This window comes from Sciurus carolinensis, chromosome 16 (assembly GCF_902686445.1).
Source record: "Sciurus carolinensis chromosome 16, mSciCar1.2, whole genome shotgun sequence".
NCBI classification, from domain to species: Eukaryota; Metazoa; Chordata; class Mammalia; order Rodentia; family Sciuridae; genus Sciurus; species Sciurus carolinensis.
The window spans coordinates 28,412,719-28,438,972 of record NC_062228.1 but is presented as its reverse complement, the minus strand read 5'-3'; the positions used below and the strand labels follow the sequence as shown (position 1 = coordinate 28,438,972).

General features: G+C 54.2%; 1 protein-coding gene across 1 annotated transcript; it reads left to right on the top strand.

The window, feature by feature from the left end:
* The first annotated feature begins 556 nt into the window (after nt 1-556).
* On the top strand, nt 557-25,953 carry Mmp2 (matrix metallopeptidase 2). The gene is made up of 13 exons (XM_047529425.1): nt 557-980; nt 4,468-4,694; nt 5,592-5,740; nt 6,705-6,833; nt 7,039-7,212; nt 9,823-9,996; nt 10,724-10,897; nt 12,558-12,713; nt 13,863-14,004; nt 18,098-18,234; nt 19,442-19,601; nt 23,276-23,385; nt 25,120-25,953. The coding sequence occupies exons 1-13, from the start codon at nt 828-830 to the stop codon at nt 25,221-25,223; spliced, it is 1,989 nt and encodes a 662-aa protein (XP_047385381.1). The 5' UTR covers nt 557-827; the 3' UTR covers nt 25,224-25,953.
* The last annotated feature ends 301 nt before the right edge of the window (nt 25,954-26,254 follow it).

The following is a 26,254-nucleotide window of genomic DNA, read 5'->3' as shown; positions in this document are numbered from 1 at the left end:
CTAGCACTATGACTGAGCCACACCAGCACTTATGTATTGGGGGAAGGAAGAAATGGGAGAAGGAAGGAAGGAAGCAAAGGGAGCGAAGGAAGGTAGCTGGGACTTCCCACCTTGTTTCCATCTCTTTCCATCTCCACTCTCTCCATCTCCAAACCTCTAAAATCTGCTTCTGCTCATCTTTCAAAGCTGCTAATCATCCAACCACTCTGTCCCATCCCTGACCCCTGCCCCTGGGACTGCAGGATGTCTTGACCCTGGGCATCCCTCCTGTCTGTCCTTCAACCTTAAGGGCCCAGAGCCATCGCCAGATGTTTGTCAGCAGGGGGTCCTTAGCTGTGCTTTGGAACCGTACAGTGGGGAAGTGGTGTGGGGAGGTCGCACTGGTAGCTAAATCCTAGGCCTGGGGTAACCAGAGGCTGGAAAAGAGGCGGGGAGAGAAAACTGGAGAGAAGCAGAGGGCCAGTGGGGGGCGGGGCGGAGGGGGGCGGGCCGAGCGCGCCCCCTCCCCCCGCCGCGCCGCCAGAGCCCTCCCCGCCCAGCCGGCCACATCTGGCCGCTGCCCGCCCTTGTTTCCGCTGCACCCAGACTTCCCTCCGGCGGCGGCTGGAGGCTGCGCCTCTGGGGCTTTAAAGATACAAAAGGGCTGCGGCGCGGCTGGGGCGCAGGGACCATGAGCAGCTGAGCCACGCGAAGCCGAGGTGACCCAGTCCGCGAGCCCCCGGATCCCAGGACTGAGCTGCAGTGCAAGCTCCAGGCCAAGCGGCGACGCGGCCACACGCACGGAGCCAGCGACCCCCGGGCAACGCGTGGGGCCCGGGAGCGCAACGATGCCGGCGCAAGTGGCCTGGGGCGCGCTCGCCCGCCCGCTGCGGGCCCTCTGCGTCCTAGGCTGCCTGCTGGGCCGCGCCGCCGCCGCGCCGTCTCCCATCATCAAGTTCCCCGGCGATGTCGCCCCCAAAACGGACAAAGAGTTGGCGGTGGTGAGTTGCTGCGCTGGCCTCAACGAGCCAAGTTTAGACAAACTTCGGAGGCAAAGGACGGGGCCTCGCGTCGGCCGTGGTGGTCACGCAGCGTGGGGGAGGGCCCCGGTAAACTGCCAGGAGGTCTTTGGCAAGCGGATGCAGAGGGACCGTTTTCGTAAACGGTGGGGAGCTTTGTAAGTGGAGGCGGCCCCAGTTAAGCAGCTTGGCAACCTCAGGACACATGCGGGGGTTGCAGGGGCGAGGAAAACATCAAGGCGGAGGGACGAGGGGGAGACGGGTGGGTGCTTTGAGCGACGTTTGGAAAGGGCTCTTTTTGCAAATAATGAGTACTTTGTCTGGTATCTGGGGATCGGGCAAGGGGGGCAGGCTTCCTACACTACTTTTGGACACATCTGGAGGACGGTCATCGGAGCCTTGGCAAGCGTCTTGGTAGAACTTTGGCAAACAGCTTAAGAGGTCCCTTTTGTAAATGGGGCACTTTGGGAAGGTGGTTCTTGGGCAGATCATTTGGATAAACTTTTGCATATATGAGGATGACCAGAACGGGGTTAGCAGACTTCTGGGAACTTTGGCACACTTCTGGAGAGGGATCTTAGGGACCGCCTTGGCTCCAGGAAACCGCTTGGCACATAATTGGGGCAGTGGGGGAAACAGGGCACACCTTTTTCGCCTGGCTTGCAGGACAAGTTGGCGAGGAAGGTCAAGGGTTGAACCTCGGAAAGTTTCCTCGAACTTCTCCAAGGGTCAGAAGACCGAAGGAGCGGACAGTACCGGCGGGCGGCGGGCGGGGTGGCGGGGAGGGGTGGCAGGAGCTGCAGCGCCCGGGCGCGTGGGGCGGGGGCGGGCTGAGCCCTGCTGGGGTCGGAGAGCGGCCAGCGAGCCCTGGGTCCTGGAGGAGCTCCCGCCGCGGCTCCGATGTTTTGTGAACGCGCGCGCGCTCTTGGCTCACGGGCATCCTGGCCGCAGCCATGCATAAGCCAGGCAGCAGGAAAGCGTCTCCCCTCAGCCTGAAAGCACCGCGGGCTGTGGCCCACTGTCTGTCCCCCTCTTGCCTCAGTCACCCTCCAGATCCCTCACCCTCCAGCCAGCCTCTCTCCCAGTCTGCAGAACTGGAATCCAATGCCCCCACCACCACCACCACCCCGCGGACGCCATCAGATGTGACTCCAGCCCTCCGCACACACCACGCACACCACCTGTCCCCTGGGCCGGTGGAAATATTTAGGGGTCTGCTTTTTTCGAGGCTGGCCTCGTGATGTGCCCATTGGTTTAGCCGTGAGAGTGGAACTCTGGAGCGAGACGGTGGCACCTGCGTCCTCACCCCTTCCGCAGCAAGTGGACGTCTGTGTAGCCCAGAGCAGTGCAGTGGGTGCTTAAGAAGAGGGACTCTAGTGCTTATATTAGAAAAGAAAGCTTTCTAAAAAGTCAGTAACTTAAAGTTCTACCTTGAGAGAGAAAGAGAGCAATTTAATCTCAGTTTAAGAGTAGATGACATATCCAGTTGGTGAGGCTGTGAAGGAATAAGCAATCTCACAGTTGTTTATTGAAATTCTAACTAGAACAACTGTCTGTAGTAGTTAGTTTTAAATATCCATCTAAATTAAATACTTACTCTTTGGTATAGGAAAGCCTATTCGTAGGAGTAGAATATCCCCAAAATAGATCGACTAAAATACAAAATGACACGTGCACAGACCGTATTCATATCAGCACCATTCGTATTAGCAGAAGACAGAAACATGCCAAATATTTCTCAGTAGGGTTCTGATTGAATAAAAAATGATTCATGTACCAAATTAGATATTATACAGGTATAAATATAAGTAAATATTATCTACTGTGCTGTGATTGCTAAAACGTGTTAAGTAAAAGTGATAACAGCAAAGTGGGTAAAAAGTATGCTGCTGTTTAATAAATACATTGTATGTCCATGTTAAAAAAAAAAAAAAAAAAAAGAGACTCTGGGTTTAGACTACCTGGCTTCAAATCAAGGAGTGCATTAACCAACTGGCTGGGTAATCTTGAGCAGCTGATTTAACCTCGAGAGTCTGTTTCTTCACCTGCAAACTCATGGTATTTGTCTTGGGGTTAAAGAAGTCATGTCGACACTGATAAGGAACCTGGCTCTTGGGAAGCGCTCAGGAAGCAGCAGCCGTGGTTACTATTACGTGATGGGGGTTGTTACACTCTCTTCCCATTTCCCAACTACCCACAATCCCACAATGAGGTCAGAGCCTCTGTCATAAGATCCTCTGGCTCCTTGCACCAGCCCAACACATCCCTTAGCACTTAATCGATTTCACATTTATTTGTGTGTGATCCATCACCCGCCACCACCCCCCACCCTGCACTGGGATTTAAACTTTAGAGACTGGAAATGCCCATCTTGTTTATCTGCGTGTCCCCAGCAGTAGTGCAGGGGCCACGTGGTAGATACCCACAGGCATTTATTTAATAGATGAATTGGTTGGTCCCTGAACCTGTTTGGTTTGGGGTTTCATTTGGGCAAGAGCCATTGAAGAAGAGGACCGTTTTATTTTTGAAAATGGCAGATCCAGGATTTGAACTCAGGTTCTGTCTGCTTCCAGAGCTCAAACACATAACCCCTTGAAACTCTTTGTGAGGAAAAGGGAGGAAAATGATCCCTAAGTCCCCAACTGTTAGGTGGCTAACTGAGATGATGGAGGCAAAAGATGGGTGCTGGAAGGTTTTGTTCCACTGTGGCTCTGGAGTCAGATTGCTTGGTCCTGAATCCAGATCTGCCATTTATGAGCCGTGTGATCATAGGCACGTTTCTTAACTTCTCTGTGCCTTATTCTTTCCCTCTCTGTGCTGAAGATCATAGTATCTGCAGTTATCGTAAGCATTAAATGTGTTACTATATACTGACGTCAGTGCTAGAACATGTAGTAAGCTCCCAGCACCAGAAGTGGGACTGTGCTTTCTACAGCTGTTATGCCACTCTACAGTGAGTGACAGCTCTGGTTTGGCACTGGAGGCTGGTCACCATGGCCCGCTTTCTAAAAAGTCAGTAACTTAAAGTTCTACCTTGAGAGAGAAAGAGAGCAATTTAATCTCAGATTAAGAGTAGATGACATATCCAGTTGGTGAGGCTGTGAAGGAATAAGCAATCTCACAGTTGTTTATTGAAATTCTAACTAGAACAACTGTCTGTAGTTGTTCTACAACTACAACATTTTCCTCCTTTGCTGTTATCACTTTTACTTAACACGTTTTAGCAATCACAGCACAGTAGATAATATTTACTTATATTTATACCTGTATAATATCTAATTTGGTACATGAATCATTTTTTATTCAATCAGAACCCTACTGAGAATATACGGTAGAGTTATAACTGGTCGCTAATTGTGCTAAGAGCTCTCCGCCTAGGATGGTGCTGGATTGGAAGGGCGGGATCTCTATTCTGTGTGTGCTACCTATCCTAACATGACTTCTTCCCCTGACTCTTCCTTTCTTCCAGCAATACCTGAACACCTTCTACGGCTGCCCCAAGGACAGCTGCAACCTGTTTGTGCTCAAGGACACCCTTAAGAAGATGCAGAAGTTCTTTGGGCTGCCAGAGACGGGCGAGCTGGACCAGAGCACCATCGAGACCATGCGGAAGCCGCGCTGCGGCAACCCGGACGTGGCCAACTACAACTTCTTCCCCCGGAAGCCCAAATGGGACAAGAACCAGATCACCTACAGGTGCCGGGGCTGGGCTGGGGGAGGCAGGGTCAGTGGGCTGAGGGACACGGTGCCCTGGGGCCTGGCTCCTATTGCTGGGGGACCCACGAGGTCCCTTGAGTCAGGACTGACCATCTCGGGGCATGGCATACAAGGCTCTTGGTAAATGCAGTCAGATGGACTCAGCTTGGGTCACACACTCGCCAACCAGGGCGTGCCGGTTGGAGACTCGGAATGTTGGCTTCCCCATCTGTAGAATGGATCAATAAAACCCTTCGTCGTGGGGTTGTCTGTGGAACTGAGCTGGATGGCCTTTAAATAAAGGTTTTCTAGTGCTCGACCTGTGGCCAGGGTGTGGCCAGCCTTTGTCATTACTGTTACTGAATGGGGCACTGGGGCAGCAAGGTTGTGTTCCATTGTGGGCTCTGGAGCCAGACTGCTTTGTCCCAAAGGAAAAAAAGAAAACACAGAGAAGTTAAGAAATGTGCCTGAGATCACACAGCTCTTGGAGGGAGCCCCGTGGTGGGCTGTGAACTGGCTTTATACGGTAGAGTTATAACTGGTCGCTAATTGTGCTAAGAGCTCTCCGCCTAGGATGGTGCTGGATTGGAAGGGCGGGATCTCTATTCTGTGTCCCCTAGTGCACTTTTATGTCCTTGTCCCTGCCTTCGCCCTGACAGAAGTGAGCGATGAGGCTCCTGAGACCCGGCCTGGGGATGAGGGCTTGTCGCTTCCCTGGGACCTCCAGGCTCACACACTCCAACACCGGCACACACACTCACACGCACACACTCGCGTACTCCCTGTGCTCGCGCACGCGCTCACATGCTCAGGGACACACGCCTTGTGTGCTCCCGTGAGCACACCGCACACCCTCGCACACCTGCCTGCACACTCACCCGCCTGCCCACCCCCCAGGATCATCGGGTACACTCCTGATCTGGACCCGGAGACGGTGGACGATGCCTTCGCGCGCGCCTTCCAGGTCTGGAGTGACGTGACCCCGCTCCGGTTCTCTCGCATCCATGACGGAGAGGCTGACATCATGATCAACTTCGGCCGCTGGGGTAGGCAGAAGAGGGGCTGGTGGAGGCAAGGGGCCGCGTGGATGTCGGGGAGGCCTGGGGTCACGGGGTCACTCAGGTGCGGAGTAGCAGGTGGAGACACCGAGGTGGTCTCACGGCGGGGCGCAGACACCGGCGCCACACAGATGGGAGGGCGGGGCGCGCTGCCCTGTGAACCCCGGATCCAGGGGAAGCCCTGCGTGGCTACCGTAGGTCCAGAGGGCTGCACCGACTGCATGTGACTGTTTAAACTTAAATTAGCAAAGACATTTTTTAAAATTAAAACTCAGTTTCTTGGCCACAAGGGGCCCCTTTCAAGTGCTCTGTGGCCCTGAGGTGAGTGGCCATCCTGGCAGGTGGCTCTGTAGGGAGCTGAGCTACAAGAGTGTATCAGATGGAGCAGTGTAGACATGGGGGTTAGCAGGACAGTGGGGTCGAGGCCTCCCTGGAGCGGGAGGTGTGGGCCCTGGGGGTTGCACAGACGTGAAGGTAGGTGGTGTGGCACAGAGAGGCGCAGTCATGGGGTCAGGGACAGGCACAGAGCAGGGTCGACGGGGGTGGGAGGGCTGGACCTTGGCAGCAGGGTAGGCCCGAGGGCGGGCATGGTGGACGTGGGTCATGATGTGACCTGAAGGTGGGGATACAGTTAAGCGGGCTGTGTGGACAGGTGGGTGGACCCTGGGGACGATGAGAGGAAGTGGTGGGGACAGGGAGTGGCTTTGTAGGTACGTGGATAGGGGCTGTGGCCTTGGGATTAGCGTGCCCGGGAGGGCGTGTGTAGGCCGTGGGACGGCGACAGCCAGGTCACAGGGTCTCTGTTCACTCCCTGTGTTCAGCGTCCTTGGGTCACTCCGATGGGTCAGGGGAAGGGGACAATGCCAGGCGGGTCAAGGACTGCCAGCATGGACAGGGATGGGCTTCGGGTGCAGCGGTGGCAACGGGAAACTGAGCCCCATGTGTGTTCCAGAGCACGGAGATGGGTACCCCTTCGATGGCAAGGACGGGCTCCTGGCTCACGCCTTTGCCCCGGGCGTGGGGGTTGGCGGAGACTCCCACTTTGACGACGATGAGCTGTGGACGCTGGGAGAAGGGCAAGGTGAGATGACTTCCCTGCACGCTGCCCTGTCGCCTAGCAACAGGGCCACGGCTTCCCTAGCAACCCAGAGTCTTTCCCTCTGCTCCAGTGGGACCCGGCTGAGGCCAGGGAAGGGAAGCCACCCCCCGGTGACTCGGAGGCCTGGTCTCCAAAGGACACGCAGGAGAGGTCGAGCCCCACCCTTCCTGTTCCCTGTCGCCCCCAGTGGTCCGTGTGAAGTACGGGAACGCGGACGGCGAGTACTGCAAGTTCCCCTTCCTGTTCAACGGCCGGGAGTACAGCAGCTGCACGGACGCCGGCCGCAGCGACGGCTTCCTCTGGTGCTCCACCACCTACAACTTCGAGAAGGACGGCAAGTACGGCTTCTGCCCCCACGAAGGTGAGCACCCCCACGCTCCAGCCTTTGGGGCTCCCTGCTATGCCCAGCCCTCCAGGCGCCACGGGCCAGGCCACCAGCGTCCCCCGGCACCCCCAGGCCAGGCCATCTGGTCCCTCCCCTGTATCATCATAGCCTGGCATCTTGTAATGGTGGGGACACGTTCTAAGAGGCTCCGAGCTGTGTGATCGTGGTCAGCGGTACCTCCCCGGGCTGAGATGGCGACAGTGTCACCAGGAGGTGTGACCTCGCAGACCACTGTTGCATGTGGGATCCAATGTTGGCTGAAATGTGATGTGGCTACAACTCTGTTTGCTTAATAGTTGGGTGAGATCAGTCCGGCTTTTTAAAAGCCACCGTTAGCAGTGACGTTTGTGAAGTCGCAGGTTTAACGTGTTGATTATTTTTTCTGACATATGTGAGAGCCAACCTCGGACTATTTAAATGCCCGGTGGTTCTCAGCAGGACCCCTCTCTACACTCCAGTCAGGACTGAGGGTTAAGGGTATGAGAAGAAGCTTGGGGTTGGTCTCGGTGGGATGGGAGGCCGGACTCAGACAGAGCTGGAACCTGACATGGCTGGGGACTGCGGCCCTGGGACAGTCAACCACTGTTCCTGCACAGGTCCTGCTGGTGAGCGCATGCCACACATTCCCGTGTGTGTGTAGTCATAGGGGAGATGCTCTCTGTCTCTTGTGGACTCTCTTCCTGTTCATCAGGTTGTCTAGCTTGCATCTACGTCTCTGTCTTGATGAAGACATTAGGCTTGACTGGATATTTTTGTGTGTGTTTTTGTCAGTATTTGAAATGTTTTCAGAGATTTTTGAAACCATCTAGGAGGAGCAGGGTTAAAAAGGGATAAGGATATTTATTGACTCAATCCTTTCTAAAACCATCCTGGACACACTGTACGATCATAAATTACACAAAGTCTATAGTAGTTCATATTCAATCAAGTCATCGTACTTGATTCTTGTGATCAAAAACCCAGAAGATTTGGGGAAAATGGGAGAAAAATCCGAAAATGTTTCTAAGTGCTACCTTCTTCTCCAGCTGATAAAGAATCTCCAGTTCTTACAGATTAAAGTCTCTTCATCATTTTGGGCTAGAATTATACATGTCCATGAGTGTCTCTGTCCCCATTGTGACTTAACACCAGACACTGACCATCTTGACAGCAGGAAAGAAACAAATAGCTTGCTAATCATCTTCCTGCTTACACTTTATTACCAAAGCTAAACTGTGCATTCAGATTTCAAGCCATTGACCATAAGAAGTCAGAAATTTTTAAATAAAATATTTTCTGTATCTTGCATTTCCTAGTGGGGATTCAGGTGGCATTAACCCCTCTGTGAGTCAGCTGTTCTAATTGGAAAAGGATGCCCTGAGAGGAGAAGCAGCAGCTGTATTCCATAAGTTTGGAAGGGTTTTTCCCTGCCTTGGACATGAGCTGTTTACTTGGTCCACGGCCAGGTGCAAGCCTGCACCACACGCGTGTTTGGGGTTCCTGTTACTCAGGCCCTCCTGACTGCTGAGTCAGTGTCTGCTTCCCACCCCCTGCTTGGGGACTGGACGCAGGAGGGTGGATCTGAACAGAGACAGGGGCTTTCTGGGTGGCAGAGGCCCGGGGCTGGACTTCATTGAAATTAACACTTCACCTTTCCACTCTGAGGCCACCAAAGTCTCTGGACTCAGTTTTGGCCTCTTCCTTGGGTCCCCATTGTTCCCGGCTTTATGGGACAAGTCTCCTGTTCAGGGGAGAGTGGAACAGTGAGGACAGGGCCCTGAGTCCAGCGGTGGGAGGCCAGGGCCACACTCCTTCCTGGCCATGCTGGAGTTAACTGGGGCTGGTGAGGTCACCTCTGGCGCCGTTGTGCACAGATGGTCCTTGTTACACACTTGTGGTTTTGCTCGTTGGCAATTCCAGAGACACACCATTTTGTAGCTTTGGGATAGAGGAGGGGACGGGGAAGCTGGAGGAGAACCTGAGAGAGGCCACATCCTGAATTCCACCTGAATTCCCGACTCTCCAGGCGTGACCTGTCCTGCGGAGGTCAGAGTAGGAGCATGGAGGACACAGAACACCCTCCTTCCCGTCCCCTCCTCTCCCTCCTGCAGGGACCACAGGAGGACTGGCCAGGAAAGGGCCTCGGGTTGAAAGGAGGTGAAGCCTTCTCTTTGTGCTCACACGTGGCCACCCAGGCATGTGACGGCGTGTGGGAGAGATGGAGGGGAGTGTGTTTGGTAGTTGTCAGTTACAGTCGTCAGTCATGTGACCATGAATTCTTCCGGAACCAAACTTTGTCTGAGCCTCAGTTTCCCTGTCTACCAGATGGAGAGACTCGTATGGACATGCCCACTGGGGGTGACATAGTTAGCAGTCCACATGGTGTGAGTGCTGACCAGGCAGAGTGGATGGTGACCTGGGCTGGGGTAGGGTCCTGGAGGCCCTACTGAGTGCCACGCATTTCGTGGCTGGTGTCCACGAGGTCCCAGGACTGCGACGAGGTGGGCCTGGGAGGCAGGGGTCCTCTCCAGGAGCTCGGAGAAGCAGCTCTTTACTGGCCAGCGGAGGTCGGCTCTCTCTCAGTCACCGCTCTCTCCTCCTCTCCAGCCCTGTTCACCATGGGCGGCAACGCCGACGGACAGCCCTGCAAGTTCCCCTTCCGCTTCCAGGGCACCTCCTACAACAGCTGCACCACTGAGGGCCGCACGGACGGCTACCGCTGGTGCGGCACCACTGAGGACTACGACCGCGACAAGAAGTACGGCTTCTGCCCCGAGACCGGTGGGTGTCCTCCTCCCGCTGCCCGCGGGCCGGCACCCTGTTACCTGCTCAAAAACCCACCGGCCGCCCCAGCCTCTTTGCCCGGGATGGGGTGCCAGCCACAGAAGGCAGCCCGCACGAGCGCGGATGGCTGCGTCAGCCCAGCTGGGGACACCCAATGTCAGGCCTGCCCAGGACCCTCCCTGCTGGCCCGCCCTTGTCCCTCAGCCTCACTGCTGGCTGTTTCTTTCTGCCTCTGTCCCCTGGGCTCTCCCAGCTGCTTCTCCTTGTTCTCCTTCCCGCCACGGACGCCCTCTCTCCATCCCACCCTCCTCCGGCCCCTCTTCAGCGAGCCTGCCGTTTGCCCTGGACCCGGATGTTGGTCTCTGCTGGGCTCTGCCTGTGGGGTCGCTCGGGTTGCGTGTGTGGGACCGTCGATTCTGCCCAGCCTCCGGGTATCTTGCCCCTGTGCCCACAGCCTTGGGAGTCTGGCAGCCTGGGTTTGGGCCTCAGCCCTGACGCTGGGGCCGGTACCTGCCCTTGCCAGTTTCTTCGTCTCTCCAAGCCTCAGTCTCCCCATGCATCTGTCCCCAGGCGGCAGCATGAGGTCCCCACGGCACCCGGTGTGACTGGCGGGGGGGTTGTGGGGCACCTGCTGCTGTGCCCGGCGGGTCTCAGTGTGACCCGCAGATCTTGGCGGCAGGCCATCCTCTCCCTGGGACCTTGACCTGTGCGCCTCGCCCCACAGCCATGTCCACCATTGGCGGGAATTCAGAAGGCGCCCCCTGTGTCTTCCCCTTCACCTTCCTGGGCAACAAGTATGAGAGCTGCACCAGCGCCGGCCGCAGTGACGGGAAGATGTGGTGCGCCACCTCCGCCAACTACGACGATGACCGCAAGTGGGGTTTCTGCCCCGACCAAGGTACGAGGCCCTGTCACTGCGCTGCTGGACAGTCCCTCCACGCCCCGGCCACGCTCACCTCCAGCATCGACCCTGCCCCAGACTCCCACCCGCCCTGGCAAGGGACACGGTTACCCAGGCTGCACCCCAGGGCTGAGACCCCGCCCAGCCCCCCTGAAGCCAAGCTCCTGCTTTGCCTCACCCAGCTCGGCAGACACGACCTCCACACAGGCCCACGCACCCCGCTGGCCTCGGTCACAGACCTTGCCTGCACCCCAGCCCCCATCTAGGCAGGGCCAAGGGGACGGAAGCGTGTGTGAGTTCAGGGCACAGCTCGCTCTACCCAGAGGAGCCATTGTTCTAGACACATCCCCACTCCGACAGGAGAGGCCTCCGGGAGCTGGGCGGGCAGCAGACAGCAGGGAAAAGGAGTCCCACCCCCGAGCCACCAGACCATCCCTGACCCATCAGCTGTCCTTTGCCAGGTTGTGGATGGGGGTCTCCATCTGTGCTGGGGACACAGCCAGCTGGGACAACTCCACCCTCCAGGACTCAGGCTGGGGTGAGCGAGTGACCAGCAGCAGCCTGTGGCCTTACAGTAGAACAGTGTGGTTGGGCACTGTGGCCACGCTGGGTTGCAGAGCCCGCGAGGACCAGGTGAGAGGGCTGGTCCAGGGCCTGCTGGAGTCCAGCCAGCCTGTCTTCTTATGTCCAGTCACCATGAGAGGGAGCTTGGCCAGTGCCAGAGGCTGGCCAAAGGCCTTTTCTTATCCCCTGCCAAGTTCCTGGCAAAGACGTGTCTGGCTTTGCCTGCTGTGCACCGGGCTTCTACCTGAAGGTGGGCCTCTCCGTCTGCCTGGACTGTGACTTTGAATTTGTTTCCTTGGGCCGCCTTGACAGAGTGCCATACGCCGGCCGCTTCATCCCATGAGTGGGTTTTTTCATGCTTCTGGAAGGCTGCAAGTCTAAAACCAAGGTGCCAGTGGGGCCGTGTCCCCTCTGAAGGCTGCACCACTCTGTTCTCTGCCTGTGATTTCATGGCCTTCTCCCCTGAGGTCTGTGCTTGTCTCCATCTCTCTTCTCGTTGTGCCACGGGCCCCTTAGGATGAGGGCCATGGCTCCGGTGTCTGATCACCGTAAACGTCCATCTTCCTTCCATGTGACCCTGATTGCAAAGACCCCATTTCTAAATGAGGGCACCTTCCTGGTTCCTGGGGTCAAGACCTGAACATCTTTCTGGGGGACATCATTGCGTGGGCTGTGTCTGCCGAGCCTGGCCCGGTGCAAATGGATCTCTCTGCTTTCCCTGGGGAGAGCCGGGGCCAGCCCTCCCCACTCTCCTCTCTCTCTGGGGACCCTGAGGAGCAGGTTTTGACCCTCATCTTTATAGAGACACAAAGAGACAGGAAGCACGATTTTTAACAAATGGGACTTTGAATTTTAACAAAGGAGTTGCAGATGCTTCGTGCCTCCCTCCTGCATGGCACGTGCAGCCCACTCTGGAAGGGGCCGAGGGGACTTTGGCTGACCCTGCTAGAAAGCAAGAGGCATTCTGAGGACAAGAAGTCAGGACGTGCGCTTCCAGGCTTCCGGGGTGGGGCCGACTGGGGAAGGCTCTCTGCCTGGGGCCAGGTCTGATCCCAGGCTCCTCTCTCCTTGTTTTTCCTCCCTCGGCCCTCAGGGTACAGCCTGTTCCTCGTGGCGGCTCACGAGTTCGGCCACGCCATGGGGCTGGAGCACTCCCAGGACCCCGGGGCCCTGATGGCCCCCATTTACACTTACACCAAGAACTTCCGCCTGTCCCATGACGACATCAAGGGCATTCAAGAACTCTACGGTAACGCTCCAGTAGGGGGACCCGGGGAGTCGTGTGATCTGGGAGGGAGCCCAGGGTGTGAGAAGCAGCAAGGCCCCGTCTGGCCAGGACTGTTGGTGACAGAGGCAGGAGTGGCCACCTGTGGTGCTGAGGTGGGTCAGAGCAGCACTGTCCAGTGATGCATGGGTTGCACCTGCATCTACGCCTCTTGACTCCCTATTTCTAGGGCTTTCCGTGTTCTAAGTAAGTAAGCTGAGATCTCGAGAAAGGTAACCTTTTGGGCCCAAGGTCACTCAAGTTTAAGCAACCTGGTGGGGTTTAGAGTCCAGGAGGGTTTGTTGGCCACCTGTTGTGAGTTTTTCCTTGAATGGAGAGACCCTAATGATGCAGGAGCGGACGTTTCTAGACTTCTTAATATGCTTTTATTTAACAGAAGCCTAACACAAGTCCCCGATATCATTGATTCATTTTTATTGTCAGTGCGCACAGCAAAGCTAGCGTTTAAAAAGTCCCTTCATTTCTTATAAAAAGAATTTAAAATATAGTGGTCCTGGTGGCACCTGGACCCGGCCACAGTTGTGAAAGTGGTGCTTGGGAGGGATCCTGGGGTACATCCAACTTGGGAAGGACCCCGAGATCTGGACCCAGAGGTGCCGGGTTCCAGCGCTGCCTCTGCCGCTGACCAGCTGCAAGAGGGTGAGCAAGTCTTTAACCTCTCTGGACTCTGTCCTCCCATGTGGCTGCTTATCATGAGGAGTAAAGGGACGACCCTTGAAGAAGTGCCACAGCCCCAGCACTGGACACACAAGCAGGCCCCTGACTGCCCTGGCTCTGGGCTGTTTTAAGCATCTGAGCTTTAGTTTCAAATCCTGGCCCCTGTGTCTCGACCTTCCTGGGCCCTGTGTCATCCTCTGTGGAATGGGCATAATGATGATGCCCAGAGAGTCCACTCGGGATGTTGATGAAGCATTGACAGAGCACGTGGGCTCTCGTGTCTTTCCACTCCCCTGTCCCCAAGTCCAGGCATTTTAGTCCCAGGCCAACACTAAGGCCAGAGGACATTTCTTTCTGAACCTTAGCTGGCTGGATGGGCAGCCTGAGGGTCCAGCCTGGTGGGGAGAAGCTTTGGAGCTGAGGAGAATCTAAGTTCAGGTACCCTCCTACCCCCAGGGGCCTCCCCTGACAAGGACACTGATACTGGCACCGGCCCCACCCCTACGCTGGGACCTGTCACTCCCGAGATCTGCACACAGGACATTGTCTTTGATGGCATCGCTCAGATCCGTGGCGAGATCTTCTTCTTCAAGGACCGGTGAGTGCAGGAGCTTGCTTCTTGTCCCTCTTGCCCTTTGTCCTCTGCCCCTTCCCATTATTCTTGGGTCCCCATTCCTTACTGGGGGCCTCACTGGACGACCAGTGTGCTGTGTCACAACATGCATGTCTAGGTCGCCGGCCGCACAAGCATTTCTTTGCACCCTCTACTCTGTGGGCCTACTGGATGTCTAGGTATCCAGGTGCAGCTGGGGGTCAGGCACGTTCTGTGCATCACTCATTCTTCTGGGGCCAGTGGCGACTCATGGCAGGTGACAGGGTGAAAGAGGGCAAATCACACCACACAAGACATTGGAAGCATCCACTCACATCATGTCTGAGGATGTTTCACTGCCTGATGCAAATCACCTGGCTGCACCCAACATCTATTTAAAGGTCGGATGGCAAGTTGCACACACAGCCATGCACAGGGATGAGGGTAGGATTGGATGGACAAGCCCGGCAACCACTGGCCTTCTAGAGTGGCCTTCATCTCAAATGGCCGGATTGCTCTGGGTGTGGTGGGGAGAGACCGGATCCTTCATGCCGCATATAAAGGCCCCCACGCACTTGACTCAGGTCTGAGCATCCCCTGATGCCCCACGCCCCTGGGTGATGGATTGTTGGGGTCTCTGCCACGTCCTGCGTGGATGAGAAAAGGGTTAACTGCTGGAGGATGATATTGGCTATAAATCAATTAATTACCCATAAACTTATCTAATCAACAAACACACAAGAGCCAGTACTCTTCTCTAATGAGAGGGGGCGTGACGGATTGGGCCGTACCCCATCTGGTCTCTAACAACGTGGAGGAGCCTGACTCTCCTTTATTTATAGTCACACAGGTAAAGGGGCCCGAACCAGGAGGGGCTTCTGTGATGAACAGGGTGGGGTGGAGTTAGGGGAGCCAATTTGCTCATGGAAACTATCATAGAACCAGATGGGGAACCACTCCCACACAGGGCCACGCACTCCCTGGTGATCTGGGACAGTCCTCCATGGCTGCCAGTTCCTGGGAGTCGGGCCTCAGTGTCCCATGCCTCAACCACGTCTGATTCTGCTAGATAAGGAGGGCTTCCCACAATGGGTCACAGTGTCTAGGTCCTCATGAGAGGGTCCATCTATCTATCCATCATCCGTCCATCCATCCATACTTACCCGCACCCATCCATCTATGCATTCACCCACTCATCCATCCATCCAGCCACCTCTCATCCCTGACCCTTCTGTCCATGGATCCATCTGTTCGTCCATTCATAGAGTAGTAATCGAGAAGATGAGCTCTGGTTAGGATAGATCAACCACATGCAGGTTCCATGATCATAGCAACTTAATTATCTTCTTTGTACCTTTGTTTCTTCATCTATAAAATGATACTAATATTCAACATATCTTACAGGGAGTTATAAAGATTAAACGGTCTTAGTGCTTAGAACATTGCCTGACATATGGAGTAAGTGTATTCAGTCACATCGGCTATTACTATTGACCAATAATTACTTGGCATCTATTATGCCAACTATGTTGCTAGGCCTTGGTAGCCAGGGGAGGAAGGACAGTGTACTGGGGACAGAAGGCCTGCTTAATGTTTCAACCAGTGCCCTCAAAAGGAGGTTCATAGGCCTCCTGCACCAGAATCACGTGTTTAATGGGTGGGTTTCTCAAATTGTGCTATATCCACACAATGGATTACTACTTAGAAATTAAATTGAGAGAAATGAGAAATGATTTATTAATGAGAAGTGATGTCTACTGCAGTATGGATGAATCTCAAAATGATTATGTAAGTGAAAAAAGCTAGGCCAGAGTACATACTATATAATTTATACCAAACTCCATAAAATGGAAACTAACCCACAGTGATAGAGTGCAGATCAGTGATCAGTGGTGGAAAGGTGGGTGGGTCAGTGGGCATGAGGTGATCAAGATATTACAGTTCTGATTACCGTGATGGCTTCACAGGGGTAAACACAATTCCAAACTTATCAAATTCTATACTTTAAATACATGCAATTTATTGAATGACCATTATATATCTATCAAACTATTTTTCTTAAATGTGGGCTTCTGCCTGAAGCCCTTTGAGTGGAATCTCTGAAGGCAGGACCCCAGGAATCTGCAATTTAACAAATTCCTCCAATAATCCTGATGCACATTAAAATCTGTGCATCACCAGTCTGGTTGGGGAAACAGGGGCAGAAAAAAGCAACAGTAATATGTGGCAGAGTGAAAGGAACGCAGAGGCATTAGCAAAATGCCTTTGTGGACCATCCAGGAAGCTTCCCAGAGGAGCCAGCCTTCAAACAGGGCTTAGGAGGAAGCAAGATTCTGATGGATGGGGAGAGGGTGACAGCGTGGGATCTGGGAGAGACAGGGAAAGCTGCAAAGCCCCGCCATGGAGATGTGAACTCCTGACCTACACAGGGAGGGACAGGGAGATGAACTTGTGAAGAGCTTCGTCTGCTCCGGGCTCGGGGCCAGGTGCTGAGGTGCTGATGACCTGCCCTCCCTACCTTGCCAGGAGGGAGATAGTAGAAGGCAAAGAGAAATGAGGTCCAAAATGCAATGAGGAGTCGAGCCTCCTCAGGTCCCAGTGCCACCACACAGCCCCCTTGAGGGGATGGGAAGAGGCGAGTCGGAACCGGCTCTCCCGCAGTGCCCCTAGCCTGGAGCACTTGCCACTCAGGAAGCCCTGAGCATGCCTGTGGATGTCAGAAGTGGCCCAGCCAGGGCCGTCCCTCACCTGTCACGTCACATTTTCTTTCAAAAGGACTTTGATGAGGATTTAATGGACTGATTGAAGTCATCAGTCAACACTGCAGCACTGAACATATGTAGAAACTGGTGCTAGACACGGGGAGTGCGGTAGGATGATTCAGCTGGGCTTTGAGAGCCAGAACCTCTCTGAGCTTCATTTGCCAAATGAGAAGTGTGATACCTTCCTGTACAAGGATGGTTTGCTTCAAGTAACCGAGTTATCGTTCACTCCTTTTGCGGATCATGAGGGCTTCAACAGTGGAGAGAGGTTGCTTTGACATGATACAGCGTCCAGGGGTAGGGCTGCTTCCAGGAGCAGAAGAGGGTCATCGACTGGTGGTCTTCATGCAGTGCCATTCTTTGCATGAACTTTGTCTCGAGACTGGGTCCTCTCACGGTTAAAAGAAGATTGTGCGTGCAAGTGGAGCAATAGGCACCCCAAATCCAGCGGACACACACACACACACACACACACCTAGATGTGAGATAATAAGATACAAGTGTATCTGTTCCATCTTGTGCCAACATGAATCAGATGACAGCTGCTGAATCAGTAACTGTTGGCAGGAAATGGCGAACTCTGATTGGCTTAGACCTGTACTTCTCAAACTTTGGTGTACATGAAAATCATCTGGCAGGCTTGTGGAAATGCAGATTCCCAGCCACCAGTCCAGAGAGCCTGCCCTAGAGATCTCAGGGAGGACCCAATAATTTGCATTTCTAAAAAATCCACAGGTGATGTTTCTGCTGCTGGTCCTGCTGGTCCGGGGACCACACTCTGAGAACCGATGGCTGAGACTAATCAGCACCTACTCTTAGAATAAGAATAGGGACTGGGTCACAGGCAGTGGGGACTGGTGGTGGTGGTGGTGAAGGATGGAGCATAAATGTGAATTTGCAGAGAAAGGATGATAGGGAAATAGATAATAGATGCTGGGTAGACCATCAAGTGTGCATACTAGGCTATTATTGGATTAAAATTTACAAGGCACAGAAAGTGTTTGGTACTCTGGAGAGATAAGACAGTTATGCCAGATTCTTAGAATTGATAATTCTGAGAAGCTTCTAAAAAGGAGAACAGAGTGTGGACAGAGGTAGTCAGAGGAGGCTTCCTGGAAGAAGTGGGGGTGCGGAGCAAAGGGGCTGCTCCTCAGCGTCTTGCAGAGGGACTCTGCCAAATCCCCCATCCTTCTCCAACTTTCTTTGTCTTGTCTCCCCCTCCCCTCATAAGAGCATTGCTGGGAGCTGCTGGGTGGGCTTGGGGAGGCACATGTGGTTAGAGCTGCAGAGTGACTGGACGTGTGGTTTCCCCTGATGTGCCCTCTTCCTGTTCCCAGGTTCATTTGGCGGACCGTGAATCCACGTGACAAGCCCATGGGGCCCCTGCTGGTGGCCACGTTCTGGCCTGAGCTCCCGGAAAAGATCGATGCTGTGTATGAGGCCCCGCAGGAAGAGAAGGCGGTATTCTTTGCAGGTGTGTGGAGGGTCCCGCCAGCCTGTGGCCTCACTGGTGCCGCCCAGGGCTTCTGCATGGCCCAGGCCCACTCCTCCACCCACACCTCGTTCCTGGACACCTGTGCGGGCCTCTGCTCCTTAAGGACTCCTTTTCCCAGCCTCACTTCCCAGAGCATGGGATGCATCTGCCACCTGGCTTCGAAGGGCTTAACCCACATAGGAAACCTTTCCTTTCCTTTGAATTCTCTCTCAGTCCTGGGGCTTCCTTTTCAAAAGAAGGAAGAAATCTCATTTTAGAGCCGGCATGTCTCTGACATCGTTCTAGAGCTTGAGTCTTTGGCAGGCAGTTGCTTGAGTTAGAATTTTTAAGAACTGATAGTTTTCATTTTTAGCCTATACTTTTTTTTTTTTTAACAGAGGTAGTTAGTTTTGAGGGTGGTATCAAACCAGGATAGAAATGAATCATTCAATACATGATATTTAGACAAGCCCCAGAGTTCTTTTAAGAAATTTATTTTTTAAAGATTTCCAATGGAATTCACTGAAAGCAAGAATTATAAATAAATAGTAGTACAAGGAATCTCTAGAAGTAGAAAAATCTTCCAGGTCGGGTGCACATGGCTGAAGTGTGGGAAGCCTGGCTCATTCAACTTTTACTGAGCATATAGTATGTGCCAGGTTTGGCTGGGCTCTGGGAATGCAGCTTCTGCCTTTTGCTCAGACTCCTCAGGAAGACAGATGACCAGGCTGCCAGGAGGGGATGCAGTACAGGCTCTGATGGGGCTGCCAAGGGGCCCCTACCTTGGCCGCAGGGAGGGGAAGACTTTCTAGAGTGCCGGAGGCTCCTCAAGGCTGTGTGCACCTGTTATCCCCCCAGCCGACTCCCATCTCCTCCTTTCCACAGCAACCATGCGTCCTGACCAGGGCAGCTGCTGGCTCTCAGGGCAGCTTTGTGGAAATCAGGGAGCTGTGCCTTTCTGTGGCAGGCAGGACACTTGTGCGGGCTCCACCTCACCTCCACTCCCATGCTTACCATCTTGGCCAGGCACTCTCTATATTCCCTAATTGACTTTCAAATTCCTGTTTGTGACCCAGTGCCAGTGCTAAACCCCGATGCGAGCAGGAAGCTGTGGCCCTTTGAGGATGGCTGTAGTGGGGTCCTTTGCCAGACGGATGATGGCCTGGGGGACTTACCACCAGCCAACACCACACTCTCTTCCCCCCAGGGAACGAGTACTGGGTGTATTCTGCCAGCACCCTGGAGCGAGGGTACCCCAAGCCGCTAACCAGCCTGGGATTGCCTCCTGATGTCCAGAAAGTGGACGCTGCCTTTAACTGGAGCAGGAACAAGAAGACCTACATCTTTGCCGGAGACAGATTCTGGAGGTAAGGGAAGCCGCAGGCAGCTTGGCACACAGCCGACCAGTAGAAGCACACTGCGGCTCCAAGCCTCCTGGGTCAAGTTCAGAGGTCAGTGGGCCGCGAATGCCCCTTTCTGGCCTCTAACCTGCCCGGGCTGCATCCCTTCTGAGAAGTCACCAAAAAGTGAGGCATCCTGTGCACATACGTGGCTGGGATAATTCTTGCTTACGTAGCTGGCCTCTCCTTGGGCCAGCTGGTCTGGAGCCTTATGTCTTCGGGTGACTCACTGAAGGAGGAGGGAATAAAAATAAAGATGGAGGTATGCCTGACACCATTCTCAGGGCTCTGTAAGATATGGATTGATACCATTCCCATTTTGCAGATGAGGAAATTTTGCAGAAAGATTAAATACCTAGTTCAGAGCCACACTGCCACGTGGTGAAGGTGGAGCTCTGAACCCAGGCGTTCTGTCTCCTAGAGAAGACACTGGTCTACATTGTCCCTGATGCAGTGGAGCCCCAAGAGATGGCAGTGATAGTGCAGGGGTGACAGAGGGGAGATGTGGAAGCTGGAGAGATGGCAGCGGCCACTCAGGGAGCCAGGGTACACATCTGAACTCTTGGAAGCAGCGGGATCTCTCTGGAATGTCCACCGCTGGCCCAGTGGCTGCAGGGGCAGACTGGCAGGGGAGCAGTTTGGCAGCAGGTGGCTCTCTGCTCCAGGTCATTTGAAGAGAATGGTCCAGATCTGAGAGGCCACCATCAGGACTAAAGAGCCAGAGAGCCCCATGTCCTGGAATGGTTGCTGAGAGGCAGCCCAGATCTCAGGAGTTTGATGATAATTGTTCATGCTTAACAACTGAGGCCCCAAGAAATTAAATACGCTGGACAGTTGCCTCTGTGTCTACTGATACAGAGCCAGGGTGTGACGGTGCCTCCTCTCTTCCCACCCACTGCTTCCTCCGCTCAACCTTCTGGTTGTTTCATTGGTGGGGAAGCCCAGACTGGTGCACCAGGGATCTTGGGGTGACTTTCCATCCTCTCCCTCCTCGTGCCTCATGCTCCTTCTGTGACTGTCACTACATCTGGGTCTTACCCAGGAGCTACTCAGAGGGACTTGCTGTCTGCCATCCCCAAAGGAATCCTGCTTCCTCCAAGGCCTCTGTGTCCGCTGTTCCTGTCCCCTGCCCTGCCCCAGCTGCCCTGATTTAGAAGCCGCTTATGTCCCCAGGCTGTCAGCCTCAGGGTGGAACGCTGGACACATTGCTAAGACACTTAGCAACCTAAGCTGATTGATATCTCAAGCCTCAAAAGGAAAACAGTCAGCCCGGAAGCCATGGAGTGGGCCTCCCGCCCACAGGCCCTGGGACACTCCCCAGCATGCCCACGTACAAGAAATGGCATCTCAGCTCCACGGGTGCTCCAAGTCTCAAAGCTGAGGATCCCAGATGGCGAGAGGCACAGAATCACAGAAATAGGAACCTTAGAATTGTGAAGGCCTGTAGGCAGCCTTCCCAGCAAGTGTTAGAAGGACCTTACAGTCACCCTGCCATGCACTGTATGTATAGATGCATGAGAACAGACCTGTTCACGTGTGAGCGTGCGCGTGCGTGCACACCCACTGGCCCACAGGCTGTGGCAGTGCCTGGCTGGGTTTCCAGGCAGTTACCTGCCTCCCAGTCCTTCTCCATATCAAGCCCACCTCCTAAAGCCAGGGGTCAAGGCAGGCCATCTGCTCCATGGCAGTAGCTCCCTGAGCTCGCTGTGGGTGGGGCAGAGATGAGGGGCTGCTCAGAGGCCCTGGGCTGGGCTTCCAAAGGACAGATCTCTCCCAGAAGAGGTCACTGATGAGCTTGAGGCTGCAGAGGCACACCTTGGCTGAAGAAGGAAAGAGCCCCTGGGTGGCAGAAGGTGAGAAGCTCTTCCAGAATGCTGCGAAGCTCCCACTGAGCCCACAAATACATATGCAGCCTCTCCTATGTGCCAGGCACTTAGCTAGGTGCTGGGAGGTAGGTTCAGGGAATATTCGCCCCCTGTCCTCCTGGAGCTTACAATTGAGCGAAAGTGACTGGAACATGTTTGAGTTAAATGAGGGTGTCTGTCCTCATGGGCTGGTGCCCATCCCTGGCCTGAGGCTGCGCGTGGCACCTGGATTTCTTATTTAAGTACTGCTTTCAGCCCTATGCTTCCCGAGGCTCAAGCAGGTTGAGGACACATGTGTTGGGAAGCCAGAACACAGATAGCCTTACACCTGCTCTACACTGCAGAGGAGAAACATCTATGAAGGCTGTCCAAGCAGTGTGCCAGCCCATGAGTAACGCTGTCCAAAATGGCGGGCACAGAAGGAAAAGGGAAGAGACGGAGCCCCCTTCCAAGCCAACATCTCACGCCACCACACCGTTCTTCCTGGATAAAAAGAAATGGGTTCATTTCTCTGAGCCTTGGTTTCCTCATGTGTACAATGGGGTTGATTTCTGCTCTTCTTATCTGCTGAGGATAGAATGAGAGAAATGAGGGCAAGTTCCATCCCGGGCTGCTCTCCTCGGAGGCATCGTAACCCTGGGGATGTCATTGGAGGGGTCAGTGGAGGTGAGGCAGCTGGGAATCCTGGGATTTGAGCAAGTGAACTTGATTTTGGTAACCCAGGTCATGAAGAAGTAGGTTTTGCAAGAGGTAAGGGCTGTGATGCGGCTGGAATGGTGGGAGCCCTTGGAGTGATGGGCTGGTCAGAAGGACCTGGTAGGTGAAGACTTCGGAGAAGTTGGAATCCCCAGTGGAGGTGGTGGGGCTGGTCTTGGGAGGGAAGAACCGGCTCAGAGGTCCCCAGAGGACAGCTTGGCTCCTGCCCGGATGGTTTTCAAACACAGAGGGGTCTAGAAAAGTTTCTCCTCGAGGGACAGCTTGACCTTGATTGCTGAGATATCCACGGGCAGATAGTGGGAGCTTATTAAATATTTAGAGTATGATAAGCGGGTTGAGAGAGGGTGGAGAAACAAAGAAGTCAAACTGACGACAACATTTAAAAGTTTTCCAAACATTAAAAAAGAGCCAGGGAGAAGAGCCTGCCGGCCAAGGCTCAAGGTGTTTACCTGAGTTAAAGGCGGGGCCCTGGGTGAGTATGCACCCTGACGGCTGCAGCTGGCACTGAGGTGGCGTGCAGTCCGCCCTTGACTGACAGGCCTGACTCACACTTGCCACCTTGCATTGTAACCTCACCCTCCCAGCCACCATCATCTCTCTGGACGTAGGGCGTCATCTCTGCCTGACAGATGAAGCAGTGGCAATTTGTTCAAACTACAGAGTGAAGAATTAGGGGGCGGGACCCCTTCTGTGGGCTCCTGGTCCAGTGCTCCTTAGAAGGCAGTGGGGATCAAAGTTTGTGAGGGACTAATATTTCCAAACAGCTACCAAGTCCTAGACTCAGGGACAGACAGACACTTTGCATGCACCTTTGGCAGCGACCACAGATTGCTTTGATGGGTTTGTGCAAAGCCAGGTCATCAGCAAGTGGCGGTGTTGGGATTCAGACCCCGGCCCGACTCCAGGCGCTTGCACTCCGTCTTGCCTCTTGGAAGGGCCAGGTGTGGTTTCCCAGCCCACTCAGGAGCTCCGTTCCAGGTCCTCCCCACCAGATCACGGGGAAGGAGGTGGCCTTCAGGGAGGCCCACTGGTCCACTGTGTCTGTCTCTTTCTTTACAGGTACAATGAGGTAAAGAAGAAAATGGATCCTGGCTTCCCCAAGCTCATCGCAGATGCCTGGAACGCCATCCCGGACAACCTGGACGCCGTCGTGGACCTGCAGGGCAGTGGTGAGCGACCCAGGCCTCCGTCCGCTTTCTAGGACTCCCCACCCCCAGCCAGGGCTGCTCCTCTCAGACACACTCCTTCATTGTGCAGGGCAGGCACGCTGGGCCCCAGGGAAACAGACCACCCCCTTCAGCACAGTGCTGGAAGGCATCCAGCCCCTGACCCCTGTTCCCTCAGCCAGGCTCCAGGCAGTAAGGCTGAGAAAGGCCCCTCACAGCTGTGGGCCTCCAGCCAGGGTGGAGGCGGGGCGAGGCCTTGGGAGGCAGGCAGCATGGCCTGGTGCCCTGGACTCACGCTGGGGTTGGATCCAGGACCCGTGGGGCCTGGCAGCCTCCTGTTAGCAGAAGGATGCTCTGCTGGCGACAGGACAAACTTCACCCTGCTGTTTGCTCCCTTGCTGACTCAGACGCAACCAGCATCAGCAAGGGATAGAATCACGAATTTGAAAACCCTATTCCTGAGGAGGCCTCTGAGCTCTCTAGGGCCCTGGAAATAAGTCCAGTTTGGCCTTTTTTGTTTTTGAATATACTTTTTGTTTTACTGAGAAAGTCCAAATGAAATAAAAGATTCTACTATAACATAACATCATCATATATTTTTTTAGAAAATATCATTTGACTCATTTTTCTTCAAAGAATAGCATTTTATTATTGTCTGTGATTTGTCCGTTCAGGGTGCATTCAGTCTTTTTTAAAATTATTTTTACAGACCGCATTTTGATTCATCGTACACAAATGGGGTACATCTTTTCTGTGGTTGGGCACGATGTAGATTCATACCATTCGTGTTATCATACATGTCCATAGGGTGATGATGTTTATAGCAGCTCAATTTGGCTTTTGAGAGGCAATTTCAATTCGATTCCACAAAGATCCTTTTGAGTCCTACCATATGCTAAGCACAGAGCTCTGAACTCCAGTGACCAGCGGTCTCATGTAAGCAAGTAAAAGCACTGTACGGTCAGATGCAAGACTGAGGGTTATCTTCAGCTGAATATCTGTTGAGCACCTACTGTGTGCTGAGGTTTTAAACAAAGTAAGTAGGAGCATATATATGAGGGGGGATTGACAGACTGTGAAGCCCTGGAGGAGCCACCCAGCAGCAATGAGTGGGGGGGCGGGGGGAGACAGTAGGGAGTGAACCAGGAGAGACAGAAGGTCTGAAGTGACCAGAGAGTACGTAATAGGGGCAGTTGCTTCAAGCTTCCAGGGATTGTTGGCCTGTGCAAATTGGGATCTAATCTAATCTTCGATAGCCTAGATATTTGAGAAAGAAGCCAAAAGTCTAGCTTCCTGTGACATTTCCAGATGTTTATGTGTTGGCAACTTCTTCAAATTAAAGATAAAACAAAAAGCTTGTGTAAGCCAAATAAATGCCAACTGTGTGCCTGGGAAGGCCGGAAGCCTCCTGGTTGGCCACTTCAGGTATAGGAAGTGCTTGGTTTGATGCTTGTGCCCAGGGGCAGTCCTGTTATTCCTAATGACGTTTTATCTACTTCAATCCTATCACAAGCTCTAAGCGGTTGGTGTCTCTGTCCCCATCCTGGAGGTGGGCGAACAGGGACTAAGAGACCTTACTCCCACAGCCAGTTCCCTTCCTCCAGCCCCAGAGGAGTTTTCTCTGGCTTAAAACCTTCTTCCCCGGGCAAGGCAGACATTCCAGCCACCAGGAAGCTTCTGGGAGTGCCAGAGTGTCAGGACGGGGTGGTCACAGCCTCTTTTCCTTCTCTGTCCCAGGTCACAGCTACTTCTTCAAGGGTGCTTACTACCTGAAGCTGGAGAACCAAAGTCTGAAGAGCGTGAAGTTTGGCAGCATCAAATCGGACTGGCTGGGCTGCTGAGCTGGCCTGGCCCGGCTCCCGTAGGCCCTTCTGGGTGGCCCCTTCCAACACTGGGCCTGAGCCATGCCTTCAGCTCTGTAGCTAATCAGCTTTCTCGCCCTCACCTGGTAATTTAAGAGTCCAGAGAAAGCCTCCATCCTTGCCCAAAGAAAGGTGCTGAATTGTCCCTCCCCATGTCTCGCCACCCCTCAGAGCCACCCCCGAGATGCTCTGAGGCTCTCCATGCAGCCCAGCTTTGGGCTGCCCTGGTGCTGCCACACTGAGAGATACCCTCCCTCCACAACCTTCTGTGACTCACAGCACCCCAAGGCCAACAGAGACTGTCTCGGCACTGGCGGCCTGACAGCCTGGCATGGGGCAGTGGGGTAGGGATGTCACCAGGTGGCCCCCCTGGACACCTGGCTTCTCACTGCTGGCCGCCTTAGAACCTTCCCTACCCTACACTGGCAGGTTGCTTTGTGTGCACTTTTTTCTTGTGATCTTTCCCCACTTTACTGCACTTCCGGACAGAAGGACTCAGGTTGTCTGAAGTCACCGCGTGATGCATGCCAGCCCACCGTAGCCCCACTGCCCTCGTTCACTCCATTTAGGATGCCCTGCCCACCGCAGCCTCCACCGGATGGAGGCAGACCAAGCCGTGGCTTCCTGCTCAGCCCTCTCTGCCTCTCCCTTCAACAGTTCCCCATGGGAAATGGCAACCAGTATAAATAAAGACACCAATTGAGTGGCAGTGTCGGCCGTCTGTTTTAGCAGAGCCCAGAGAGGCAGGCTGCACCCCGAAACTTTAAAAAAGCAAGTCTGCTCCCTGCGAGGTAGAGACGACGTGTGCTGGAAAGATCAGAGCCGCCAAAATGAATAGCAAGCGCCAACCTCAGAGTGGGTGAGCCCAGCCTCTCTGATGCACAAGCAGCAGGCGGGCCCGTTAGTGACCGGGTCGGTGCCAGGCCTGTTTTCTCTCGCAGTCTTAGTTTCTTCCTTAACCATGATACCCGTTCTAACACCACACTAACAGCAGCGAGTAGCACTGATGC